This window comes from Atractosteus spatula, chromosome 21 (genome assembly GCF_055471065.1).
Source record: "Atractosteus spatula isolate fAtrSpa1 chromosome 21, fAtrSpa1.hap1, whole genome shotgun sequence".
Taxonomy (NCBI): Eukaryota; Metazoa; Chordata; class Actinopteri; order Semionotiformes; family Lepisosteidae; genus Atractosteus; species Atractosteus spatula.
In genome coordinates, this window is record NC_142726.1 from 15920571 (window position 1) to 15944104 (window position 23534).

General features: G+C 40.8%; 1 protein-coding gene across 1 annotated transcript; it reads left to right on the forward strand.

Annotated features, from left to right (window-relative positions):
* The first annotated feature begins 2462 nt into the window (after positions 1 to 2462).
* On the forward strand, positions 2463 to 18432 carry sall1a (spalt-like transcription factor 1a). Its single transcript, XM_088938814.1, has 3 exons — positions 2463 to 2956; positions 11303 to 14748; positions 16854 to 18432. Exons 1-3 carry the CDS (start codon positions 2884 to 2886, stop codon positions 17274 to 17276), a joined length of 3942 nt encoding a protein of 1313 aa, XP_088794940.1. The 5' UTR covers positions 2463 to 2883; the 3' UTR covers positions 17277 to 18432.
* Positions 18433 to 23534: the final 5102 nt, after the last annotated feature.

Sequence of the window (23534 nt, forward strand, 5' to 3'; positions counted from 1 at the left end):
GCCAAGTTATAGCTGATATGATTTTAAAACCTCGCTCCCAGCTCTGTAACACAACATCACATTAGCGAACATGTACTGCAGCTGAGGTGCACTCGCTCATTTAAGTATGGAGTACATTTAAGATACCCTTTGACTTTATTTTGTAGTGTTGTTTCAGAAGTTATTATTTTTTATTTGTACTTGTATATTTTTGTTAATTGTTTCGTAATTTTCATTGGGAGAAAAACAGACATTAGTCGAAATTAAATTGTAGATCGCCATCCAATGTGATTACAGATATGATATAAATAAGCGCTTTGGTGTTCTGTATCTAGAACTTAGAAATCTTATTTTTTAATGCAGATTTTCTTCGATAAATACGTTACATATATTAAATCTATTTTTAAGATACAGACGTGCCAATACTCTCACACTCTGGTTTTCTGCCACGTATAAATATTGTTTTTCTACAATTAAAAGCGTCCTTGTACATTAAAGAAGTCTGAAAAACATTTTTGCCATTAATATATAAGTAACAGGCGTCCTAAGTACGGAGCTGACGCAAGAGGGATCAAATCTATCTCGCCTACAGCTTCTCTTTAAATATTCAGTGCAGAATAATGGCATCCGAGACATCACCTATAGTAACATTATTATCTTCATTCCTCAAAATCAACCCAACTGATAGCTTCGTTTGTCTTTTCAACGTAATAAATCTACTGAAAGACAACTGCTGGAGCTCTGAGATATATGTATATTATATTCCTTTGAACAGATAAAACAATTTCTTTTATAAGCCAATACTATTAGCGCTCTTACAACTGCTAATAATTCAGTTTTGTGCTCTATATGTATTTAAATTACAGGGAGGTGCAACTGTCTGTTTCTCGGTTTAATGCTATTCTGTTTAGAGGTACAAAAAAACATGAATTGTGATGAGTAATTTGGAAGGATAATTAATAATTGAAAAGAAACAATTATGAATAAATTTATCCTCCGGTAGATTATGCGCTTTGTTAATGCTCGACCCTGACAAACTCCAAATTTATGATCGCATATTAAGCACTGTACAGCTCTTAAGCACTCGTTTATTGCTCCAAATGTATTGTCTTTGCTTTACTGTTCAGAGTATGAATTTTTTATTTGGCTTATGGGTGGAATACATGCAAGTTTTGAAAAAGCAAATATTGAAATGGATTTAAGGTCGGTAAGTTAGTACCAGAATTAAGATGAATGTGCTATGCAATAACGCGCCTCTGTAAAGCCCACAATAAAGTCTGTTTTTTCTCCAGGAGATGAATGGTATCACGCAACGAGTTAATTCTCTTTGTATTTTTCAACTTGTTGTAATTACGGAAATTGCTTAAGTATAGTATTTATTTAAACCCCTGACCTCTATTCATTTAATTTATTATTATTATTTTTATTATTATCATCATACCCATACGCACATTAATTTAAATATAAGCTGAATATGTAATTAAAAGTTGAAAACTTTTCCTGTGTCGAAATATCCATTTCTTCATTATTCCAAAATATACCCCCTTTAATCGTTCATCTCTTAACACACAACTTAAAACAGCATCGGGGGTGTGTGTGTGTGTGTTTTAAACGGGCTTATTTATGTTTTATTTCTCTTGCAAAATACACATGTTCGGTTCGAACAGTCGCGGTGACACAGGCAGGTGGAGAAGCCGGAACAGGCGACAAACGCGAGGAGAGATTTAAGAATTGTAAAGCAAACGTGAATAAAAAAACTTTAAAAGGAGAAACGCATTCGCCGAACCCAACAACAAAAAAAAAAAAGTTAGGGTTGACTGCAAACGGTTAGACGAGATCTCTGTGGAGCAGCTCGCTAGTCCACCCCTCTCGCTCTCCTCCTCAACCTCCAACGCGCTCTCTCTCTCTCGCACAGCCAGCGCCTCCGCGGGGCTGATAGAGGCGGCCGGCGGCCAATGGCAGCGCGGAGGGGCTGGGCCGTCCGATTTTCCCAACGGTGCAAGCGGGCCCTTAAAGTTTGTTTGTTCGCTCAACGTAGCGTGCGGCGAAAGTGAGGAAAAAACGTGTTTCGTGATACGGCGATAATCAAAAGTGCTCGGAAACCGATTGGGATATTCGCGACCTTCCCTGGACTGCCGAGGCATCGTGACTGCGCGATTGAAGTAACTGAAAAAAAAAAAATTGTGGTCAAGTCGACCTGTTTTTTTTTTCTCTCTTTTCTTCCACACATTTAGAAAAGTAACGCGCAGAGATCCCAGCGGCGTTTTTTAATGTCATCCTGCAAGACCTAAAGAGACAATGACTTAATGGAAATCTGAAAAACTCCAAAACGCGCAAGAGAGAAAAAAAATAAAAAAGGCTAGCTAAGCTAGTGTAGTCTGGGCACACTGCACTGTATGCGTGCGCCCTCGGATGTTTCGCTACAGTCGCCTCCTGTCAGCTAAATATATTTTAACTCATGTAGGCTTGGTTAACATTTAATCACTAGGAAAGATACTGGGGAGCGAGCAGGAGCAGAAGGCTCTGTCTGTGGCATTCCAATAGTAGAGGAGATAAGCCGCCTGCCGTCCCCAGCTGTTTGCTAAGAAGGGTTAAACTGTATCTAAACAGAGTAGGAAAATCCTGCCTTTCCTTAACACGGATCAACTCATTGGGTGGGAGCTGGGAGAGAGACAAGAGTCCCCAGCAAATCAGGAGCTAATTGATTAAAGAGACTTCATTTGAATAGGGGGCTGGCGAGGTGCCAATCGCCTTTCAAAGAGCCCCTGTATGATTAATCGCAAAGCATTATTGATAATCATAATTATAGCAGGACACATGCGCGGTGGATGGGCTCGATTTCCGTAATTTTGAGAAGATTTTTTAGTAATTTTTTATTCTGCCCTGGCTGATGTGTGAGCCAGCATGTCGCGGAGGAAACAGGCGAAGCCACAACATTTCCAATCGGACCCCCATCTGCCCTTACCCGAGCACAATGGTAAGTCCGAGCTACCAAACATGGCAACTTAACTTTAAAAGAAAACTTCAATTAGATCACGCTGCTCTGCTTTTCTGCGCCTCTTCGCGATTCCGTTGGGTTTTTTTTTTGGCGTTTTTCTCCGGGTTTGGCATTTGTACATAAGCGCAACAGGAACTTCTGATTTCAGGCAGTTTGGGGTGACACCGGTCCCCACAAGCCGCGATGGACGATTTAAAAAAGTGTCGCTGTAATGTGTTTTCAGGCAAGAGTGCTACTTGATACAGTTTGTCTTTATATGAAAGGCAGCAACGTGCTTTTTCATAAACACAGAAGTTCCGCAAAGCCTCCTAGGGAACATGTTAGAAAACAGTGAACATACGGAGCTTCTGTGCACGTCTCTGAATTTCATCTTATTTTCCATTTACCTGCACTTGATTGTTCAGATTCGTGTCTCACGTAACCATACGGTCCAGGTTTACATGTATACGATTAGATCGTTTTTCAGTTTAGTGTGCATTTGTTTTCCCTCGCCCGAAGGATGAATCGCTGCCTCTTGTCTTTTTTGTGAATCGGAGCGAAGACCTCCGGTGATCGGCTGCAGACTTCTATAGTGATGGAAAAGACCACTACGCTTTTGTCCTCAGTCGTGTTACTGTGGCCAAAACAGCTCTCGTCAACTTCGTGTCGAAGTTAAGGAACCGAGACCCTACGGCACAACTTCTTACCTTACAGTTTAACTATTATTTTTGATATAAAAAAGAAACCAATTTAATCTCGACCTGGTCTGGCTTTTAAACCGCCGCGTTCAGGTTTGGTTTTGACACCCTGAACTGCAAACCTGGGACCGAACTTCCCCCCGCTACCCAACAAGACGGGAGAAAACTCGCAACAGACTTTTTTTTTAAAAAAAAAAAGCAGAAAATAAACCAGAGATCAGAAATACATATTTTTTTTATTTTTTTTCAAATTATGTAATTATTTGGGAATTTGTGATAGTTTTGAAAAAGGCGGACTCGTTATTTCAGATGAAAATAAATGCTTGTTATGAAGCAAAGTTCAGAGTTTTTCTTCTAAGAGCGTGTAATCTTCCGAACTTTTAGTGATCCGAAAAGAACGCCCAGTGTAAAACACCCGGTCGCTGTGTGGAAACTAACTCGAGCTTGTTTACAGAAAAGTCTTTGTCAGAGATTTTAATTTGGGAAATTATGTTTTTTGGGGGTAAAATATAGAAAAGTAATCCACCGTGTTCATCTTATCCTTAGTAAATGGAGTCTTTGCCTTCTCGCTCTGTCAATCGCGTTATAAACTCTTGTTCCAAACCCCCATATTGCAAAATATTGTAGTTTTAGGGAATTTGTTGTGAGTTTAGCTGATGCGCCGCTTTCTAAAACACACCACTTCCCTCCTCTGTCGACTTACTCCACGACATCCACCGCGAAATCAACGGCCCAAATATTTGGAAAGTTACTTATTAAACAGATTCGTCATAACACGATTTGCAGCTTGAGGTCCAGGAACTGTTTGATGCCTTTCGTTAGTTAGGCGTTCATCTGCTAGGTCAAAATTGAGGGGAAAAATAAAACTTGTGTCCCGTATTTCTTAAAGCCTAGACGTAATCTACTTGCATTAGTAGGCTGTGATCTTAATCGTTTTTAAATCATTTCTATCAACCCCCCTTCTGTTAAAAAAAAAACATTCGAGCTAAATTGTTTCAACAACTGATCTCCACAGACCACTCGATTTAGCGGACACCTCTTTTGAATTAGTCCACGATTTCTGCCTTAACCTTTTTCCAAAGTTCGCAGCGCCAGAGGTCTGATAATTCAAAGCGTTTAATACATTCCTTTGAATCGCACAATCACAAAGTAAGGGCAAAAGCAACATTTGCTATACGTTGATAAGCGAAGTGATGTTAATTACGCAATAATTCTAAACTTCTGCCTGGACCTTTGATAACATGTGATCTTTAAAGGGCGTCGTGGTCAGTGTAGATTGACAGAGGTACAAAGACATTCCATTTTAGTTTAAGAATTTGCACAACATTCGCTCTGTGGACGGCATCAATTATATGTAGTCTTCAGACTGTACAGAGAATATACATGTATAAATATATGTATAGTTTTAGCTTTCTCTGATGGTTTCTATTGGAGCTCCTCACGACGATTTTTGATAAGGCTCTTTGATGTGGTAAGGTTTCAGTTTTTCGTATCTAAACAAGATCAAGCAATTTTCTAGATAATTTAAGCCTTTTGATTCGATTTTCCATATTGTTTCCAAATGTAAGCTACAGAGCGTGAGCACAGGCTATAGTTTTACTAAATAAAATCATTTCGAATCTCTTTCCTTTAAACACAATATTCGGAATCAACAGAAACGACAATAACAACAAAAAAGTTTTGATAAAGAAAGGGATAAAAAAACGAATGGTAAAAACTCCTGATTACACTGAAGATTACTTTTCTGTCGTTGTTGACGAGTAGTAGAGGATTATTAATCATATATACTCTTCTGAAGAAATAACTTCTAAATTTTAAGGTGTTTTTTTTTGTTTTTGTTTTGTACTTTTTGTTTAAACAGCATGGTAGTCAGGTGTCCCGTAGGAAGAGAACATCCCAAGCACTTATCACGTTGTACAGCCTATAGTTCCAGTGTTAGGGAGAATAATGGCACAGTTGTAGATTGGCACACTGTATCTCTTCGTTCAAAGCAGGAAAGCTTTTAAGTGTTACCCACTGGTTGCTACAATGCAGCATAATCCAGGATCAGTGCACTGAAAAGCTTCATTAGTTTAAAAATTTCCCAATAGTGTTCATGCTTTTAATTGCGGTATCATTATTTTTTTTATTTCTCGTTACATTTCTGTAAAAACAAACTAGGTCATTTTTATTTAGATATTTTCCATTGTATTGTGAATTGCAATTTCTCTGTATTTACATACACACATCGAAGCGGGCTTTAAATTGTAACCCCAAAAAATCAGTCACTGTAATATCCCCATAACTCATAAGCTATATTCGTCCAGGTAAAGTTAAGTTTGCATTTTTTTATGATTTACGGCCGGTGTCACTTTCGTAAACCGACGTTGAGACTTTAAAATTCTATTTAAAGATATATAATTACAGTTCGGGTATTTTTGTCATTTAAATGTGGTTCGTTGTGCCAAGGAATTGGAAATTAAGATTTTGAAATTCTTATTTTTTTTCTTAGCAGTCTTAAGAAGTGTTTTGTTCCCACCTGGGCCATTTTTTTTCCAGAGCACGTTAAAAGCCGGGTGAAGGAGAAATTAATTTTTCACTACTAAAACCTCCTGGTAAATGAATTTGACAGTCCGTTGTGGCAGTAGTTTTATTTACTTGTAGCAGTAGTGTTTTTCATAAAGACGTGCTTTTTCTATCATCAATTGCGGAAGTTACTTCAAAGTTTTACAGAAGATCGGTGCAGTGATTGCTCCAAACGATGACGACATGTATTCATTTAGTCCTTACAGGCGCTGCGTGTTTTCATTGTTGTTTCTGTTTTGAGGTATTTAAAAAAATGTATTCTGGAGAAACTCCTAGATCTGAAGCTCTCGGGGCGACAGTTTCAGCTAGATGTCTGTAAAATGACCGGGCAGTAGATGCGGCGTGTTGTGCTTGTGCAGTAAGATGAAAGTCTTGGGAGTCGTCTGCAGCAGTTCTGCGGGGCAGGGATCGCGGGCAGACGCTGACACGCTGCTGTTTTAACCTTTGTCCACCTCCCTCTGTCTAAAGGTGAGGAAGTTCAGAGCACTGTATGTACTCCGGTACCTTGTTATTGACCCCCAGGACTCAGTGCCAGGACAGCTGTCCCGCCGCTTGGCAGGAATGAAGTGACTTGTTTCGGAGGGGCCTTATCAATGCTGTTGTTGTATCGTCACTAGTTCCCCCTTTTCACCTTTGCTGAGAAGACCCTCAAGGGGGAGACTAATAGGGTGGCTCGCACAGAACCCTTACAGCTTGCAAACAATAGGGATTTAGTTTCACGTTCTTTTGCCAATGTTTATATAGTCGAAGTTTAGACGTAGCCTTAAGGAGCACTTTTTTTTTCTTTCTTTAAACGTGTCAGTGGAACAGAGCTGGGAGCTGAATTCTTTTCATGGAAGTTGCAGCTATAGTGGAACCCCATCTAGTGTTCAGTGGGATTCATCCAGTTACAGCTGTTCCTCTCTGCAAGCTCTGGAGAGGGACGTTGCGGCTGTTTTGTAAAGTCACAAGTGGCAGCAGCAGTGTATCAGAAGTACACAGTAATGTATCAACTCATTATCTATGATCTTTTTTCCTATTTCTTTTTTCCCCCCCATCTCTCCGTACCTAATTTGTCGTTTGTTGTTTTCACCTTCTCAGAGGCCTGATAAGCTGGTGTTTCTCTCTGCTGTGCTGTGATCAAGTAGCGATAGACGACGGTACTGTGCAGTTTGCATGGAAAGTAGTGTACCGTTGCAGTTCAAGGCTAATCCATTCTAACACAGAAGACTACTAAATCTAAATTAGTCCAAAGCTGTAGGTGGAGTTTGTCACATTATTTTAGTCTTTTCAATAACACCTTGTCATGTTTTTAAAGTTTTTTTTAAAGTGTATAATTTGCTTTAGTTCTTGGCTGAATCCTGTCATTGATGTATTAGAGTATCTGTTTTGACATGAAAAGGATTTATATGTGTGTGAGAGAGAAACAGGCACTACAGGCTTCTATAATGCTGAAATAAAAGTCAAAATGTGTTTTTAAAAAATGGTTAATGAGGCACCGTGAGAGAGAAAGAGTTAAAAACTCTAATTTGGAACTAATGCTGTTTTTGAAGTTGCATTGCCTTTGTCTTCTGCATAAAGTACTTTTCGAAGTTCTGTATTTTTTGGTTTCTTAATATATGGACACAAGCAAAAACAATATAATTACATCTTGGTTGCACAAAGCTTAACAAGGAGTATTTCATTTAAAAAATCTGGTTTCTCCTGAGAAAGATTTCAAATGTAGACAGACAAGATGTGTGTTAATCTTCCCTAATCTGTTTTTTTGTGTCTTCATAGTCTTTTTTTTAAGAAAGCTGTTGTCCTGTACATACATGAATCCAGGAGCTGGATTTTATTTTATATCAGATTTGACAAAGATGCCTGGGATCTGTTGCACAGAGGTGTATCTTACATCGGATAATTTGAAAAGCTATAGATTTGCCAGATTGTTTTAAAAAATATCATGAACCGATGAAGTATAACTCATAATTAAATAATTTTAACCAAATGTGAGCGTGTTTTAAGTGCTGTTGATTTCCACCTTTGTAAGGAGGGTGTTTCTTTCAATGTGTTAGATGCTTCCTTGATGTGCAACACAGATCAGAAGGTTAAACCAAGACAATTACCTCCATAACAGCACTTACAAATTACCTGTGTTTCACAGAAATCTTAATGGAAGACTACTCAAACCTGGAAAAATAATAGACAGATCTGAGATTTGTTCAGGACTAAGTTCTGTTATTTGTGTGTGCAGAGCTGTCTAGGTGAGACTCAAGCTTTTTTAACTATAATCCGGTTAAAAATAATTATTTTTCATTAATCTAAAATGCACAGGTATGCTAAACACAATTTAAATTGAGAATGCAGCATTTAGTGTTTGAATGTAGCGATACAGCATAGGTGAAATATTACTGTAGACGCGGCAATTCTCTTTTTGTGTTTTTGTGTCATTTTTCTCAGCCCAAGATAATATTACTGCAAAGTAATGTTTCTATTTTCATGGTACAGAACAGTTTTCGACGTATTTCAACCTTAGACACATTGGGTGTTTTAATTATTCTTTTGGATACTATAAAAATGGCTTATTTAAAATATGAAAGCAGAATGTTTTTCTTTAAGTAATGAATTATTGTACAAACTCATCCTAGTGCTTCTGGTCTTTATTTATAGTGGTGCTTAGCACTTGAATATAGAGTATAGTGCTTTGTTTATGTATATATCATATAGGCCTATATATCAGTTTTAATCTAGATTGTCCGAATTTTACTTTTTACTGTGGTAAATTTAATACAAATATGTTTGAGATCATGCAGTCAGTGGTTCTGTACAGAAACCCAAAAGGGGTAATGGGCAATTATAGGGGCTTAAGGGTGATTGTGAGGGAAGTAAACTTATAGGTTCTAGTAAGCTATGTGGATTCCTGTAAGGAGTTGTGTGTGTTAGGACTACATATAGGTTGATGTCTTTTACGTAATTTTATACTAATTTTTAATATAATGGTGATGTGTTTTTTATGTAAGTATCTCTGTGTGTAAAACACAGCTGTTTGGATGCAAAACAAATTTCTGCGAAATCAGACCACAAAGTATTGTAGCGTATCAAGGTCGAGAATGATGTTTGAGGAAGAATTTTTCCCCTTTCAGCGAAAGTTTTTATAGTATCCATGGCACACCACTGTAGGGACTGGTGATTTGCAAACGTAACACACCTCCTTTCTGTAAAATCAAAAAGTCCTAGCAACTTACACCTAAAATCACTGTCAATATTGAAAGTTATTGAAAGTAGCTTCTTCCCTTTCTGCGGTTTAGTTGTGTGAGGCCGGCTTTTACTGTCATGGCAACTTTGTGCTATGTGATTTTTCGGCACAGAGAAGCACTGAAGGAAGGTAATCTCTGAATTAAACAAGATCTGCTTTCAGAGCCCACTAAGATGACCACACAGTATTGTGCAGAAGACCCTGGTGTTCTCATGCTGTGTAAACAATGGGAAGCCATGCTGCTCTTGAATAGGAGGGGGTCAGAGAGTTTTGTGTTTAATTTGCAAATGAATCCTCGCACTGATATAAATGTAGAGAGCCACAGCAACCATAAAGGCTGTGAATGGATTCCGAGAAAATGCTTTCAGTAACAATTTGTAAATCAACTAATATGTTAAATAGCAAAATTCTAGTTTTAAAAAGGTCCTAGCAGGGGAGAAGAGCCATTTCTACAGTTGCCGCGTTTGCAAAATTGAATTAATCCTCCAGCGGGATAGTAAAAAGTTTCCTTTTTCATTTCATTTTCATTTATTTTAAAAACCCGTGATAACACGCAAAATCATTTTGTTCTGTTTATTACTTGGTCATTTTCTAAAGAGATTTGTATATTTTCATTTTAGAACAAATTCAATTTAGTTAAATATGTAATCGTCCTATCTGAATACAAATATGTCTGTTTTGCCCAAACAACATCTATGAGAACTTATGTGATTTTTTTTAAATTGACTTAATTCAACTTCCCGAAATTATTTTGATTTCTTTTCAGTTAATGAGAGTCTATATTTTTTTTTCTGAAACAGTTATTTAAACCTTTTGTTTTATTTTAAAGAAGCCTTCTTAGACTAGATCGGGTTTTTTGATTTCTCTAAAACATCTAAGCGCACAGCAAGAGCCTTTATTGCTGTAGCTGACTCTTTCAGATAGTTTTTTGGAACAATAGATGACAAAATCTGTTTGTTTTTTTCTGCATTAACAGTTTGGAAATCATGCACCAAGTGGAATTTTCCACTTTTTTAAAAAATAACCTGCTTTGTAGGGCGCTCTACAGTTTCTATAATATAATACATTAGTTATAAACTGGCGTGTTTATGCTTTAATCCCCCTAAAGTCTTGATTTTTTAATCATCAAATTAAAATCGAAGCGGTTTTATGGGTTTTTTTGTACAAACATTTATTTGATGGTGACAGCTATAATTTTCACTCGAATCAAAATTAACCCCAGTCCAGGGAGGGTCCAAGTGGTTGTGACACAAGCTATCTAGATAGCAGAACCTCTGTTGTTCTTGTCAGCCACTGATTGCAGCCTGAATGGCTACAAATTAGTTTAGTGACAGGGATAAACTGTCGAAGATGTCTCTAAGTTGGTTGAAAATGAGCAAAGTTGACAGCAACTTGAAAGTCTAATAAGTCCTTCAAATGGTTGATTTGCGCCCAGTGGACAACTAGACAATGAAGAGTATGAAATATTGGAAATCAATACTCCTCTATGGAATTTCATTAAGCCCCAATGTCTTCAGTTCATAGTATTTTATATTTTGATGGATTATCCGAAGAAAATGATTATCTAAGACAGCTGGATTGATGAAACCCACACGTACATCTTTAAAGATCACTTTTAAGCAATACTAGAAGTGCTAGAAGTGGTATTGATTTAGCATTTTATTCTCCTCTTCATTGCTCAGTATCAACCTGTTTTTACTGCCGTTGTTTCAGCTGTTGTTGTTAAGTGGAGGATGGGCTAACCAAACAGAAACCCGCACCATGAACTGCCAAGGAATCTAAACTGGTAGATGCCCTGCTCTCCTCTGCTACATCTTTCTAATCACTAATCCTTTGTCTCCCCCCTCCCCATTTCCTATGTTTCAGGAGACATGGAGACCAGCTCAGAGCACCCCCCCAGTAAGGACAACGATGCCCACGTCTGCAGCAGATGTTGCGCCGAGTTCTTTGAACTATCAGATCTCCTACAACACAAGAAGAATTGCACTAAGAATCAATTAGTTCTGATAGTAAATGAAAATCCAGCCTCCCCTTCCGAAACATTCTCTCCCAGCTCCCCTTCGGATAATCCTGATGAGCAGATGAATGACACAGTTAATAACGCAGATCAAGTAGACTGCAGTGACCTTTCGGAGCATAACGCCCTCGACAAAGAGGAATCCATGAACGTGGATGCATCCGGAATTAACAGCAGCCACAGTGGCGACGTCTGCAGCAGCAGCAGTACCAGTAGCAGCAGCTCCATCAGCAACAACAACAGCATGGGCAGCAGCGCCGGCCCAGCCGTGGGAACCTCAGCTGTCTCGACATCTCTACCTCATCTAGGTAATCTGACGGAACTGGGAAAATTCTCCGTGATTAACAGCAACGTGATAATCGAAAACCTGCAAAGCACTAAGGTGGCCGTGGCCCAGTTCTCACAAGAAGCCCGCTCAAACGGCAGCAGCAAAGTTGCCATCCCTGCCCTCATGGAGCAGCTTCTGGCTCTGCAGCAGCAGCAGATCCACCAGCTGCAGCTCATTGAGCAAATCCGTCACCAGATATTGTTGCTGGCCTCTCAAAACGGCGAAATGCCCGTGCCCTCCAGCTCGTCTCCGGGGACGTTAGGGACGTCCGGCAACCCCCTGACCACTCTCAGCTCGCATCTCTCCCAGCAGCTGGCTGCCGCTGCAGGATTAGCACAGAGCCTGGCCAGTCAGTCTGCGAGCATAAGCAGCCTGAAGCAACTGACGACAGCAGCACAGCTACCTCAGAGCAACCCTGGCAGCAGCATGGTGCCCCCAGGCAGCGCATCATCTCAGAGCATCGGTGCCCTGGTGGCATCGGCAGTCAACGCCCAGACCTCTGACAAACTGCCCGCTCACGCCGGAACCCTGCACCCTCAGCTCAGCAACCCATCAATAGCGAAATCATCCACACCAGCTTTCGGAATAGGTAGCTTGTTAAGCCCTGCCGCAAACCCACTTCTACCTCAGCCCCCTCCTGGCAATCCCATGTTCCCCAACCCTCTGCCCAGTGTCGGCACAACTGTGGAGGACCTGAACTCTTTGGCTGCCCTAGCCCAGCAGAGGAAGGGCAAACCGCCTAACGTGACCTCCTTTGAACCCAAAAGCAGCTCAGAAGAGGCTTTCTTCAAACACAAGTGCAGGTTTTGTGCCAAGGTGTTTGGGAGCGACAGTGCCTTGCAGATCCACTTGCGGTCTCACACTGGAGAGAGACCCTACAAATGCAACATCTGTGGGAACCGTTTCTCAACCCGGGGGAATTTGAAGGTTCACTTCCAGCGGCATAAAGAGAAGTACCCTCATATTCAAATGAATCCTTACCCAGTCCCAGAACATTTGGACAATATTCCAACCAGTACAGGTATTCCCTATGGGATGTCCATGCCCCCAGAGAAGCCAATAACTAGCTGGCTAGACAGTAAGCCAGTTCTGTCCACCCTGACCACTTCTGTTGGTCTGTTACTCCCACCGACAATTCCCAGTTTGCCACCCTTCATCAAAAAGGAGGAGAATCACCCCATCTCAATAACCAGCCCTGCCAGCTCTGTGAAAAGTGACTCAGGTGCAGTGGAGCCATCTGGTAAAAGCAATGATGGTGTATCAGAAGAGGGTGAGGGCGGCACCCTGCCTACCTCAGATGGGAAAACAGAAGACCGCAACCAACATTCGAACTCCCTTACCAATGTGAGTATTAGCTCTGCCCAGGACTGCACAGCAGACCTGGGCTTCAGCAACAGCCCCCCCATGGCCACCAATCCCCTCATGCCACTCATGTCCGAGCAGTTCAAAGCAAAGTTCCCCTTTGGAGGTCTCCTGGATCCCACCCAAGCGTCTGAAACGTCCAAGCTCCAGCAGCTGGTGGAGAACATCGACAAGAAGGTGACTGACCCAAACGAGTGCGTGATCTGTCACCGGGTTCTGAGCTGCCAGAGCGCTCTGAAAATGCACTACCGCACTCACACAGGAGAGAGGCCTTTCAAGTGCAAAATCTGTGGCAGGGCGTTCACAACGAAAGGGAACCTAAAAACTCACTACAGTGTACACCGTGCCATGCCCCCATTGAGGGTCCAGCACTCTTGCCCCATCTGCCAGAAGAAGTTCACCAATGCAGTTGTGCTGCAGCAGCACATCAGAATGCACATGGGTGGGCAGATTCCCAACACACCCCTCCCCGACAATTATCCAGAATCCATGGAGTCCGACACAGGATCCTTCGATGAGAGGAACTTTGACGACTTGGAAAACTTTTCGGATGAGAACATGGATAGCATGGAGAATATGGAGGACTGTCCCGACAGCAGCATACCAGATACCCCCAAGTCTGCTGATGCCTCTCAAGACAGTTTGTGTTCTTCTCCCATGCCGCCAGAACTGTCTGCCATTGCTAGTCTAGAAAGCCAGGTGAAGATGACCAACCAAGGGCTTGTGGAAGAGCTGCCTGCCAGCAGCGTGAAGTCAGTGGAGAACGGATCCGTCGAGGGTGACCACATGACCAATGACTCGTCATCCCTTGGAGGAGACATTGAGAGCCAAAGCGCCGGGAGCCCAGCTATTTCCGAATCTACCTCTTCCATGCAGGCGCCCTCCCCTACCAACAGTGCGCCCGCCTACCACAAGTCCCCCAGCTTTGAAGAAAAGCAGCAAAGAGCTTTACAGATGGATAACATCCATGCAGGCCTCACCCAGTCCCCTTCCAGCAGCGGTGCCTTGGATCTGACATCCTGCAACCCCTCTAAAGACCCCCTGTCCATGCTTTTCCCCTACCGCGATCGGGGCACTTACAAGAACACGGCGTGCGACATCTGTGGCAAGACGTTCGCTTGTCAGAGTGCCTTGGACATTCATTACCGAAGCCATACCAAAGAGAGACCATTTATTTGCACAGCCTGTAACCGGGGGTTTTCCACCAAGGGCAACCTCAAGCAGCACATGCTGACTCACCAGATGCGAGACCTGCCTTGCCAGCTGTTCGAGCCCTCAGCCCCCAGCATCGCTTCCAGCCAGAGCCCCTCCATCCTGGCCCCCAGCTCCTTGTCATCGCTGATCAAGACCGAGGTCAACGGATTCCTCTCCTCTCAGGACTGCAAAGAGCCCGCCGGCAATCTGGTTTCGTTGTCCGCCACCACCTCCCCAGTGCTGACCCCGGCCCCACCACGGCGAACGCCCAAGCAGCACTTCTGCAACACCTGTGGGAAGACCTTCTCCTCCTCCAGTGCCTTGCAGATCCATGAACGGACCCACACGGGAGAGAAACCCTTTGCTTGCACCATCTGTGGCAGAGCGTTCACCACCAAAGGCAACCTCAAGGTATTGTCAGTTCTCCTCTCTCTGCATCTGCAAAGCGTCTTTTGCCTGCTCTTCTTTTTTGGTAATTAAATTTAGATGTTCATATATAAAGAGGCATACCTGATTCCAAATTATTTTTAAGTGTATATATTAACCCGATGTTAACAACATAGATCATTGACGGAACTCTCCCATAATCTTGTGGTTAATTAATGAATGTGTCATTTAGGAAGCTGAAGATTTAGTGAAAAGGGTAAAGGCTTCTGCAGCTTTGCCAGACATAGCTGGTCTCCAAAATATAGCACAAAAGCTGGTGTGTTTTCAGTTTTGTTTTGTGAAACTTTTTGAGGTAGCCTTTGAAATATAAGTAAAGACACCTGTGTAAAAACACGATCGGTTTCACTTGGCAGCAAACATCCAAATCAGCCAAGTGTAAAATTAGGGAAAAGGTGTGACTTCATTTTCAGAAAGAAATGTAATTATTAACAAACTGCTTTTAGAGCTGGACAGTATTTTTAGAACACGGTATTGTGTTCCATGTAGAAAAAAAACATCACATCAGGTGACATTAGATTGTGACACAGACAATGAACTGCTTGGCTTATTTGTCAAGCAACCTGAGAAATTTTTAAAAACTCAAATTACTGGAATTTCAAAGTAATGTTTCTGCATAGGGACTGGATATAGCTGGCAATAAAACTCTTTTCCAACAGCTGTTAATTGATAAGATTGAGCCAGAAAAATATATATCGAAGAGCAGATTACAAGTTAATTTTTATCTTTTATTTTGATTCTGCTTCCTGTTTTTTGTACTTCATTTAATCAATTGTATTACGTATGGCAATAATATTGGTTGTAAATATGTCATCAATATATATTTGAGCACAATATTTAAAAAATCATATCCGAAAGTTACAAATGGCAGCAATAGAGTAGGAAGATAACCTTGTGTCTCTTTAAAAAAAAAAGCATTTATCAATCCAAATGGCTTCAATCTATAAAGTGTGTTTGCTTTGCTGGCATACTGACAGTGGGCACAGTGTAAGTGCCTGAAGTGCTGTTGCATACCATACTATTTAATTGTATGTTACAGTGGGAAAATGCTGTATCTTGTGCTTGTATCTGCATTAACTGGTATGTGTTGTTAAATCTACTTTCTCCTCTTCACACTGGTTTAGAACTGAACGAGTTAGCTTTAGAACACTACCCAAAAAAGATGGCTATTGCACTTTTTTCTTAAATCAACTATGAAAATCTGTTACCAATTAGAACAAAAAAAAATAATTGACCTAAATAATATGGGATTGCTAATGGAAGCCTTTCTCCATTCCAAGTGTTGACTTTCATATCCTTTTGTTGACATGTTGTCAAATCGGCAAGTGGCTTTATTTTCATGTTAGCAGGAGTGATGTAATGCTTTTCATCGCGATTTGAATTGGGTATCAAAAGAGGTTTGTGAACATGATTCAAAACATTTAGCCTTTTTCTTGCTTGATGATATTATGAGTATGTCCTATGAAAACGTAGTGAATTACTCCGAAGAAGCAGCCTGATGTATCGAGGTTAAATACAGGTTTTGTGAAAATTCAAATGCCACCTGAAGGAATACGCTATAACTTCAGAATGGAATGTATTTTTTTTGTCCCTATGGTACCTGTATGTCTTGTCAATATCGGCGCATGAATAATTGCTTTTGGGGAAAATTCTGTCCGTGTCCCCAGATATTTCTCTGGCTGTGGGGGTTGGAATAAAAAAAGATGCCCATCCTTGTTTGCAAAGGGCATTTCTAGGGTAAATGTGTCAAATACAATACTGGGCAATGGAATGAAAGTGGACATTGCAATTTTAGCCACAGCACAAAGGCTATCCTTTGGAGACATGAGTATTAGGGTCTTATTGAAAGCAGCATGCATTTCTTAAGTACAGCAAAACGAAGTGGGATTGCTCCATACACCCCAGCCAGGCAAGCATCTTCTTCTCTAAGTTTTCAGTGGTTCCTTTCCACTTTGTCTGAGCAGGGCTGCCGCTGGTATAATCTTGCAGACTTTCTTGCAGCCTCTGCATCTGCACAGTGGCCAGGATTGTAACTCGTGCCTACTGGGGGCTTCTCTGTGTTCTCCATGCAGGTTCACATGGGGACGCACATGTGGAACAGTGCTCCGGCTAGACGAGGCCGCAGGCTCTCCGTGGATGGTCCCATGGCATTCCTAGGAACCAACCCTGTGAAATTCCCAGAAATATTCCAAAAGGATATGGCGGCCAGGGCAGGGACCGGAGACCCTGCCAGCTTCTGGAACCAGTACGCCGCCGCCTTTTCGAACGGCCTGGCGATGAAGACCAACGAGATCTCGGTCATTCAGAACGGGGGGATCCCTACACTGGCAGGGGGCTCCCCCATTGGCGGCCTGACGGGGAGCCTGGAGAAGCTGCACGGTGCCGAACCCAACACCGCTCTGGCTGGTCTGGAGAAAATGGCCAACACGGAAAACGGGACCCACTTCCGTTTCACGCGCTTCATAGAAGACAATAAAGAAATCGTCACCAACTAGGACGGGCCTGTGCGGCATTCCTGCCGATCACACTCTCGCATGCCGGCACAGACGGGAAGCAGAACGGCTCTGGCTTGCCTTTGAAACGTTCTGAACGAAGAAGCGAAGAAGACATGCTTTCTCCTTTTTGTACAATGTACAACATCTATAGTTTTAAAGAGCTTATTTATTAGTGATTATAACCTTGCTTGGAATCAAGTGGAAGCATTAACAGTTACTTTAGTCTTCTGTTCCATGACCAGAATGGGTTTGTACGAGTGCTTCAAACGTGTGTTTTTGAGACTCTTAGCATTTGCTACCATGTCTGGTTAAATGATCTTACCCTGGCATTAAATTATTTTATATATGTAGTATATATATAACATAACCTTTGATGTTCATGTAATGCATTAGATCTTTAATAAAACAAAAAGCTGTAAATAATGTACACTGTTCTGCGCTGGAAGGCCTACCAGCGCTATATTGTTTTATCTTCCACAAATGAATATTGAGACTGCAGAAAAGGGATAGAATGCCCTTAATCCTTTTCCTATCAAACAGTTTTTGATTTTTATTAAAAAATGAAAACTGCTACTCTGGTTGTTTTGTAGACTTTAACGCTTTTGTTCCAAACTGTTCTTTGTATTTGTGCTTTTTACCTCCTCCTCCATCTTTTTTGCGATTTGTTTTATCGTTTCTTTTTCTGTAAAGGTGAAAGCACGACAGCTGTTAGCTCGGAGGGGTTTCGAGGAGTTTTGTCTTGGTAGTTTAAACTGAGAAGAAAATTTAAAATGCCTTGTAGGTATGTTTCATATAGAAAAAGTGCTGGAATTCCACATGGCTGCTAGGTTTCAGCATCTTCGTTGACATCGAATATGAAATTTGTGTGGATGCTTCTGTATATAATATCAGATGTGGAACAATAATTCCATTAAAACAAATGTACATATTCCTCACGATTCAAAGTTCATCTTGACCAGGGGACAAATTATAGTTGTGTTTTTGTTTGTTTATTTTTTGTATTAGGTTTGAAAACCTTTGGACTGTTACATGCACTTTCTTGGAAAGTTGGAAGATCTTTAGGGTCCAGTTTCTCTACAGTTTAATACCTACTAACAGCTAAGATACTGTAATTCTTTACTCTAATAATCAAATACATCAGTTTTGCAAAAGAAAATGTTGCTTTCCCTTTTTTGTGTTTTGCTGTGTTTATCTGGCAGCCTACCTTGAGTTTATTTTTAAGAATGTATGTGCAAGAGATTTCTAGATAAAAACCGTTACGTTCAAATAATTTGTATTTTACACGGAGGCATTTTACAATTCAATTGTTCCTTGCCCGTTGCAGCACATTCAAAGGTCTATAAATTTTCAAAGTGGGATACATTTTTCAAACGTTTGCCAGTAAAGAGCTATGCACTAGAAATAATAAGGGTATTATTTTATTTAAAAACCCGCAAGTATTGATGATAAAATACTTATTGGAAACGTTACTTGACATGGGTTATTTCAGTTTATGACATTGCTCTTTTTAGCTGTGTGGGGGAATGTGTTTGCGTGCAGGGTTATATTGAGGACATGTTTAGAATTGTGCTATTTTGGTAAAAACACAGAGCCGGGAAGAATAGGTGATTTTAATTTACAATACCAATTAATTAAAATTGTTCACTTCAAGATTTTCCCTGATGAAATGCTGCTGAACTTTCACAGTGCATCTAAAACAAGGAACATCAAATTTGCTTTGGAAATGAAAATTCAGCTTTTGTGTAGCCCATGTATACAGCCTACTAGTACGTACGACTTTTAAATGTGTCCCATTTGCTTGAGGCTCATTGTATGTCATTATATATCTAATTTTTTTTTCTCCGTAGAAAAACGGAAGGATTGAGTGTCTAAAAATGACTTAAGTGGCTTCTTTCCATAATCATCAAGAACTTTTTTAAAAGAACACAAATCCGGAACGCTTTAATTTGGTCCAGCATTTGGTTAAAAATGTTTCGAGGCGGAGATCACCTTGGCTATGTGGCCCGAGTCATTAAAACCCCGACGATGGTCGAAGTCAAATTCGTTAGTCCATCATTCCCGCTGTTGTCAACCCTCTGAATCTTTAATTACATTATCGATCACATCAGAGTCTTCCGTCGTCCATTGTTTGTATTGATGGCATTAGCCGACTCACAGCGCCAAAAGGATTACTTTTGGTTTAAATATTCTCTCTCTCACGGTTTTTTTTTCTGAAGAATATGCGCTTTTGAAAAGTATGAAGTTCTAGACAGCTGAATTCTTTGTGAAGGTCTGCGTGTCAAAAATGCCGACAACAAAAAAATTCCACGACTACAGTCATGAGACACATAACGCACAGAAACGGGCTGTAGCCAAATCAAATCAAAAAGACTTGTAACGTTTAAAAAAAAGTTTTGCTTTAAAGGCGTTCTGCAGAGTGATAATAGGGAATATATTGAGTTTCTGAGTTCGTGGGCAGAAGTGCAAGTCAGGAAATCCGGAGTTGTGTTTTAAAATTGAATTATCAGAAATACCACTCTTAACAACGTCAGGGCAACATTGTATTCAGTTTTGAGAGGAGACAGGGCATTTTCATTTGATTTTGCCGTTATCGGAGACATGGGCTGCTCAAAAACCAAAATAATGCTGTGAATTGATCTTTGAAAATACAGCCAGGTGAACAAAATGTACGTTTTAACCGCTTCAAAGGTAAGTTACCGTAAAAGTCGTTATTGCAAAATGTTACATTTTCTTACACAGGATAAAAACCGCTGTGTGCAGATCATTAGTGCTACTATTAATCCACCCTCTTACATTCCAATTGTGATTTTAAAAAAAGAAACTGCGTTTCTTGAATAGAATTTCATGCAAATATGTTAAAGTTGTCCACGCTTTAAGGTCCATCCACAACAGTGCAAAGCAAAAGGCAAAGGTGGACACTCGCACGCACAAAACTAAACTGTGAAATACCAGAGGCCTGCGGCTGAAAAGATCACGTACACATTACAGCGGTGGAATCGGAGGTATTTGCTTCTTAAAAGACTTCTTTTCTTTTATTTGAAGTGATATTTTTTCCTTTGCTTTTCAACAGCTGCATTTAATTTTACACATCATTGCACTTCCTGCAATGCAGGATCTGTTAATTTAAACCCAGCATCCTCTCCCCCCCCCCCCTCCTCCCCACCACCTCTCCCTCTCTCCCCCCCCCCCCACCTCTCTGGATTTTATAGCTGGCTAAATTCCCCAATATTTACAAGATCTAGATGCTAAATGATCCTTGCAGAGGGCTCGCGTTTGCCAGCGGACTCCTGTGCCCCCCCGTAACCGTCTCTTTGACAGTCACATCTGGTCCCTCCACAGAGCTGCCGGAAGCTTTTATTCCTGAATCGAATACCTGACTCAAGCCGCTGTTTATTGACTTTCAGAAGTAAACAAAACCCCTTAAGATTTCTGCACCCCGGGCTTTGTGTAAAGACAACACGAGAATGACACTGCAGGGAAGAGGCGATTTTTTGTTTGTTTGCGGCCCCGTTTTTTTTTAACTTTTTGTTTTTCTTCCCCAGAGGAACAAACTTTTCAGTTAAGCGGCAGTGCAGTTTTAATCCCCTTGTAGGATAGACCAGCGAGTCTCACCTTACAACGCAAAAGCAAAAGTTTCCGTAAAAAAAAAGTTTTTTTCAACTCGGTACTCGGTATCTGCGCATTTAGCAAAATACGAACACACAATGAAGTAAAACTTGATACAATCGACAGTAATACACTACAGAGAATGAAATGACCTTTTTGAACAAATTCGTTAAAACATTTTAAACGGCTATTTTAAATACCTGTACCTGTATTTTAAGTACCCGTATAGCAACACGGTGAATCCGATTAAACCCAATTATCCCGCGACAATACCTTCATACTGTATTATACAACATTTAGTCGTTTCTCCGTTCTGTTCCCCAGGAGACAGTAGTGTTTGGAGATTCTGAGTGCTACCTGGACCTCTAACAGGTAAGCTCCAGTGATCGAGTGAGTTGGAGAGACAGCTTACAGCCCGATCTTGTGGAAAAAAAAACCCCAAAACACGCTCATCGTGGAGAATGAGGATAATTTTTTTGTCTGAAAATGCCGCATTTATCTGTTAATGTACTCTACCAAGAGTTGTATTATAACAGTTTTGTGATAATTTGAATTACTTCAAAATAAGCATAATATGCTACAAATTGTGCATTTTTAATAACTTGCTTTGGCGGTCTTTGTGAAAGAAATGTCGTAAATAGGCTGCATTCCAATAATCCGCGAATTCCGTTTTTACTTTTGGCTACACCGTTTCTAGTTTATATAGGATAATCTATCCCGCCGCACCTCTGTGTAAAAATACCCTTCTGTCGTTCTTTTAAGAAAACGCATACGCCTGAGAGCTCTGTGCAATACTGGAATTTATTTATCCATTCAGGAGTATTATCTTACCAATGCTCTTATCACTGCTAAGGAGAGCGAAAAGACAGAGGGAAGAGCACCTCGAAATTCAAAATAAAGTAAACAAAATCCGATACAATTATAGATGCGAATATAAACGAGATATACCGAACGTGTTATTTGTCAAATTGTTACAGATCCGTTCTGTAACCGTTCACATTTAAGAAATTCTCAATGAGAAGAAAGAAGACTGGATTAGAAATGCTTATGTGGGTTTTGGGCTGTACTCTTTAACACCTAGCCGCACAGACCTATATTGAAGCATCACAAGAGAGGGTAAATTATAACGGAAATATAGAGTACTTTCCACGGCGCAACGAAACACAAAATACGAAGCATTCCAGAAGGGTGCAAGGTGTAGCTTTTAACAAAATCTAAAGCAAACACACAGCTGAGCATCGCACAGGTAGACACCAGGGGTAGGTCTGGGAGGCGTGAGTGATAGAAAAAGCTCCAATCAGAATGCAGGTGGGACAGACGCTGTTCACACGATTGCAATGAAAGTGTGGCGGTGAGCTTAGGTAAGAACGTTTTCCGACAGAAATGGGCCTGAGAAACGTATTTACTTTTAACAGTTTCACCCAGTTCTGTATTCGAAGAGCCTCCTTTTTTTTTAAGCGCGTCAGCAGAATCCAGAAGTCGAACTGTTGCTTTAAGGTGTGCTTGTAATTACTGGCCAGCCGCGTTCTCGTCTACCACTAGTCTTATATCGTGTGCTCGAGATACAAATGTTTTTTTTTCCCAATAAGTCTGGTAAGAGCCAGTGTTCAGTGCAAATTACACATCGAAAAAAGCAGAAGAATGAAAACATTTCGTATAGCTAAGGAGCTGGTAGTGTAGTGAGCTCTGTCCTTATTCTTGTTGAGTATCGCGTTTTGTGGATGGTGAAATCAGAAAAGCAAGCCAGTTGTTTGAAGTGCGTGTCATTTTATAGTTTAAATTCGAGCCACTGTAACGCAGTGGGATCGAATTCAGCGCTTTTATATCCCTGTTCTGATGGTTTCGCAGGTCCGACCTGTAATTATGAGCTGTTTGTGAGATGCTTTAATGCCGATGGAAAGAAAATGCATTCCGCGGTAGAAAACCCATGCTGTGTCCTGGAAGCATTTTATCGCGGCGGGTCAACATCTCTAATGTCCTGTCCATCCCTCTTAATTAAGAAAAGTTCCTGGTAATTTGGGGGCACTTTTCCTGCTGACAAAAAAAGCCGCTTCTGCGCGCGGGCTTTCGGGGCCGTGTTGAGTTTGAACTCGCTTCAAAGGGCGAGAGCCAGCTGTCCGCGCGTGAACGCCGCACTCGGGTTCAGAGGTCAGGAAGTGCTTAATGTTCACACTTCGGGAGGGTTGTTAGAGAAGGGTGTCGGTGACCACGACGAGCTTTTTTTTTTTGTTTCGTCCATCATACCATTTTAACACGCTGCCCACCCCTAAAGCATCGTAAAAAACTTAAACGAGTAATGCGTTTGGAAGCAGGACTTAATACAGGGGTTTTAAACGGCAATAAGTCTCAGGCAAACAAAAAAAAATATAGTTCTTATTTAGTTCCAAGTATTATGATTAAAATAAATACGTCATCAGGTTACAAAAACCTCAGTAGTATTTTAACCTGTACAACGACAAAAAAAGGTTTTTTGTTTTTAATCACAACGAGTGTTTCATTCCCCCTGACTGACCTCAGTAATCATTAATGTTCAGAGTTACAGTACGTTCATTTAGCGGACTGAAGGGAAAGAAATTTCGTGGTTGTGATTAAGAGTGGCTGATTGTACTTTCGCACTCGGCTTTCTTAAATAATGTGCCAACTGAATTAATG

Coding starts and splice junctions, on each gene's coding strand:
- sall1a (XM_088938814.1), top strand. CDS start 2,884: ATGTCGCGGAGGAAACAGGCGAAGCCACAACATTTCCAATCGGACCCC. Junction 2,957..11,302: donor GCCCTTACCCGAGCACAATG/GTAAGTCCGAGC, acceptor CCTATGTTTCAG/GAGACATGGAGACCAGCTCA. Junction 14,749..16,853: donor CCACCAAAGGCAACCTCAAG/GTATTGTCAGTT, acceptor TTCTCCATGCAG/GTTCACATGGGGACGCACAT.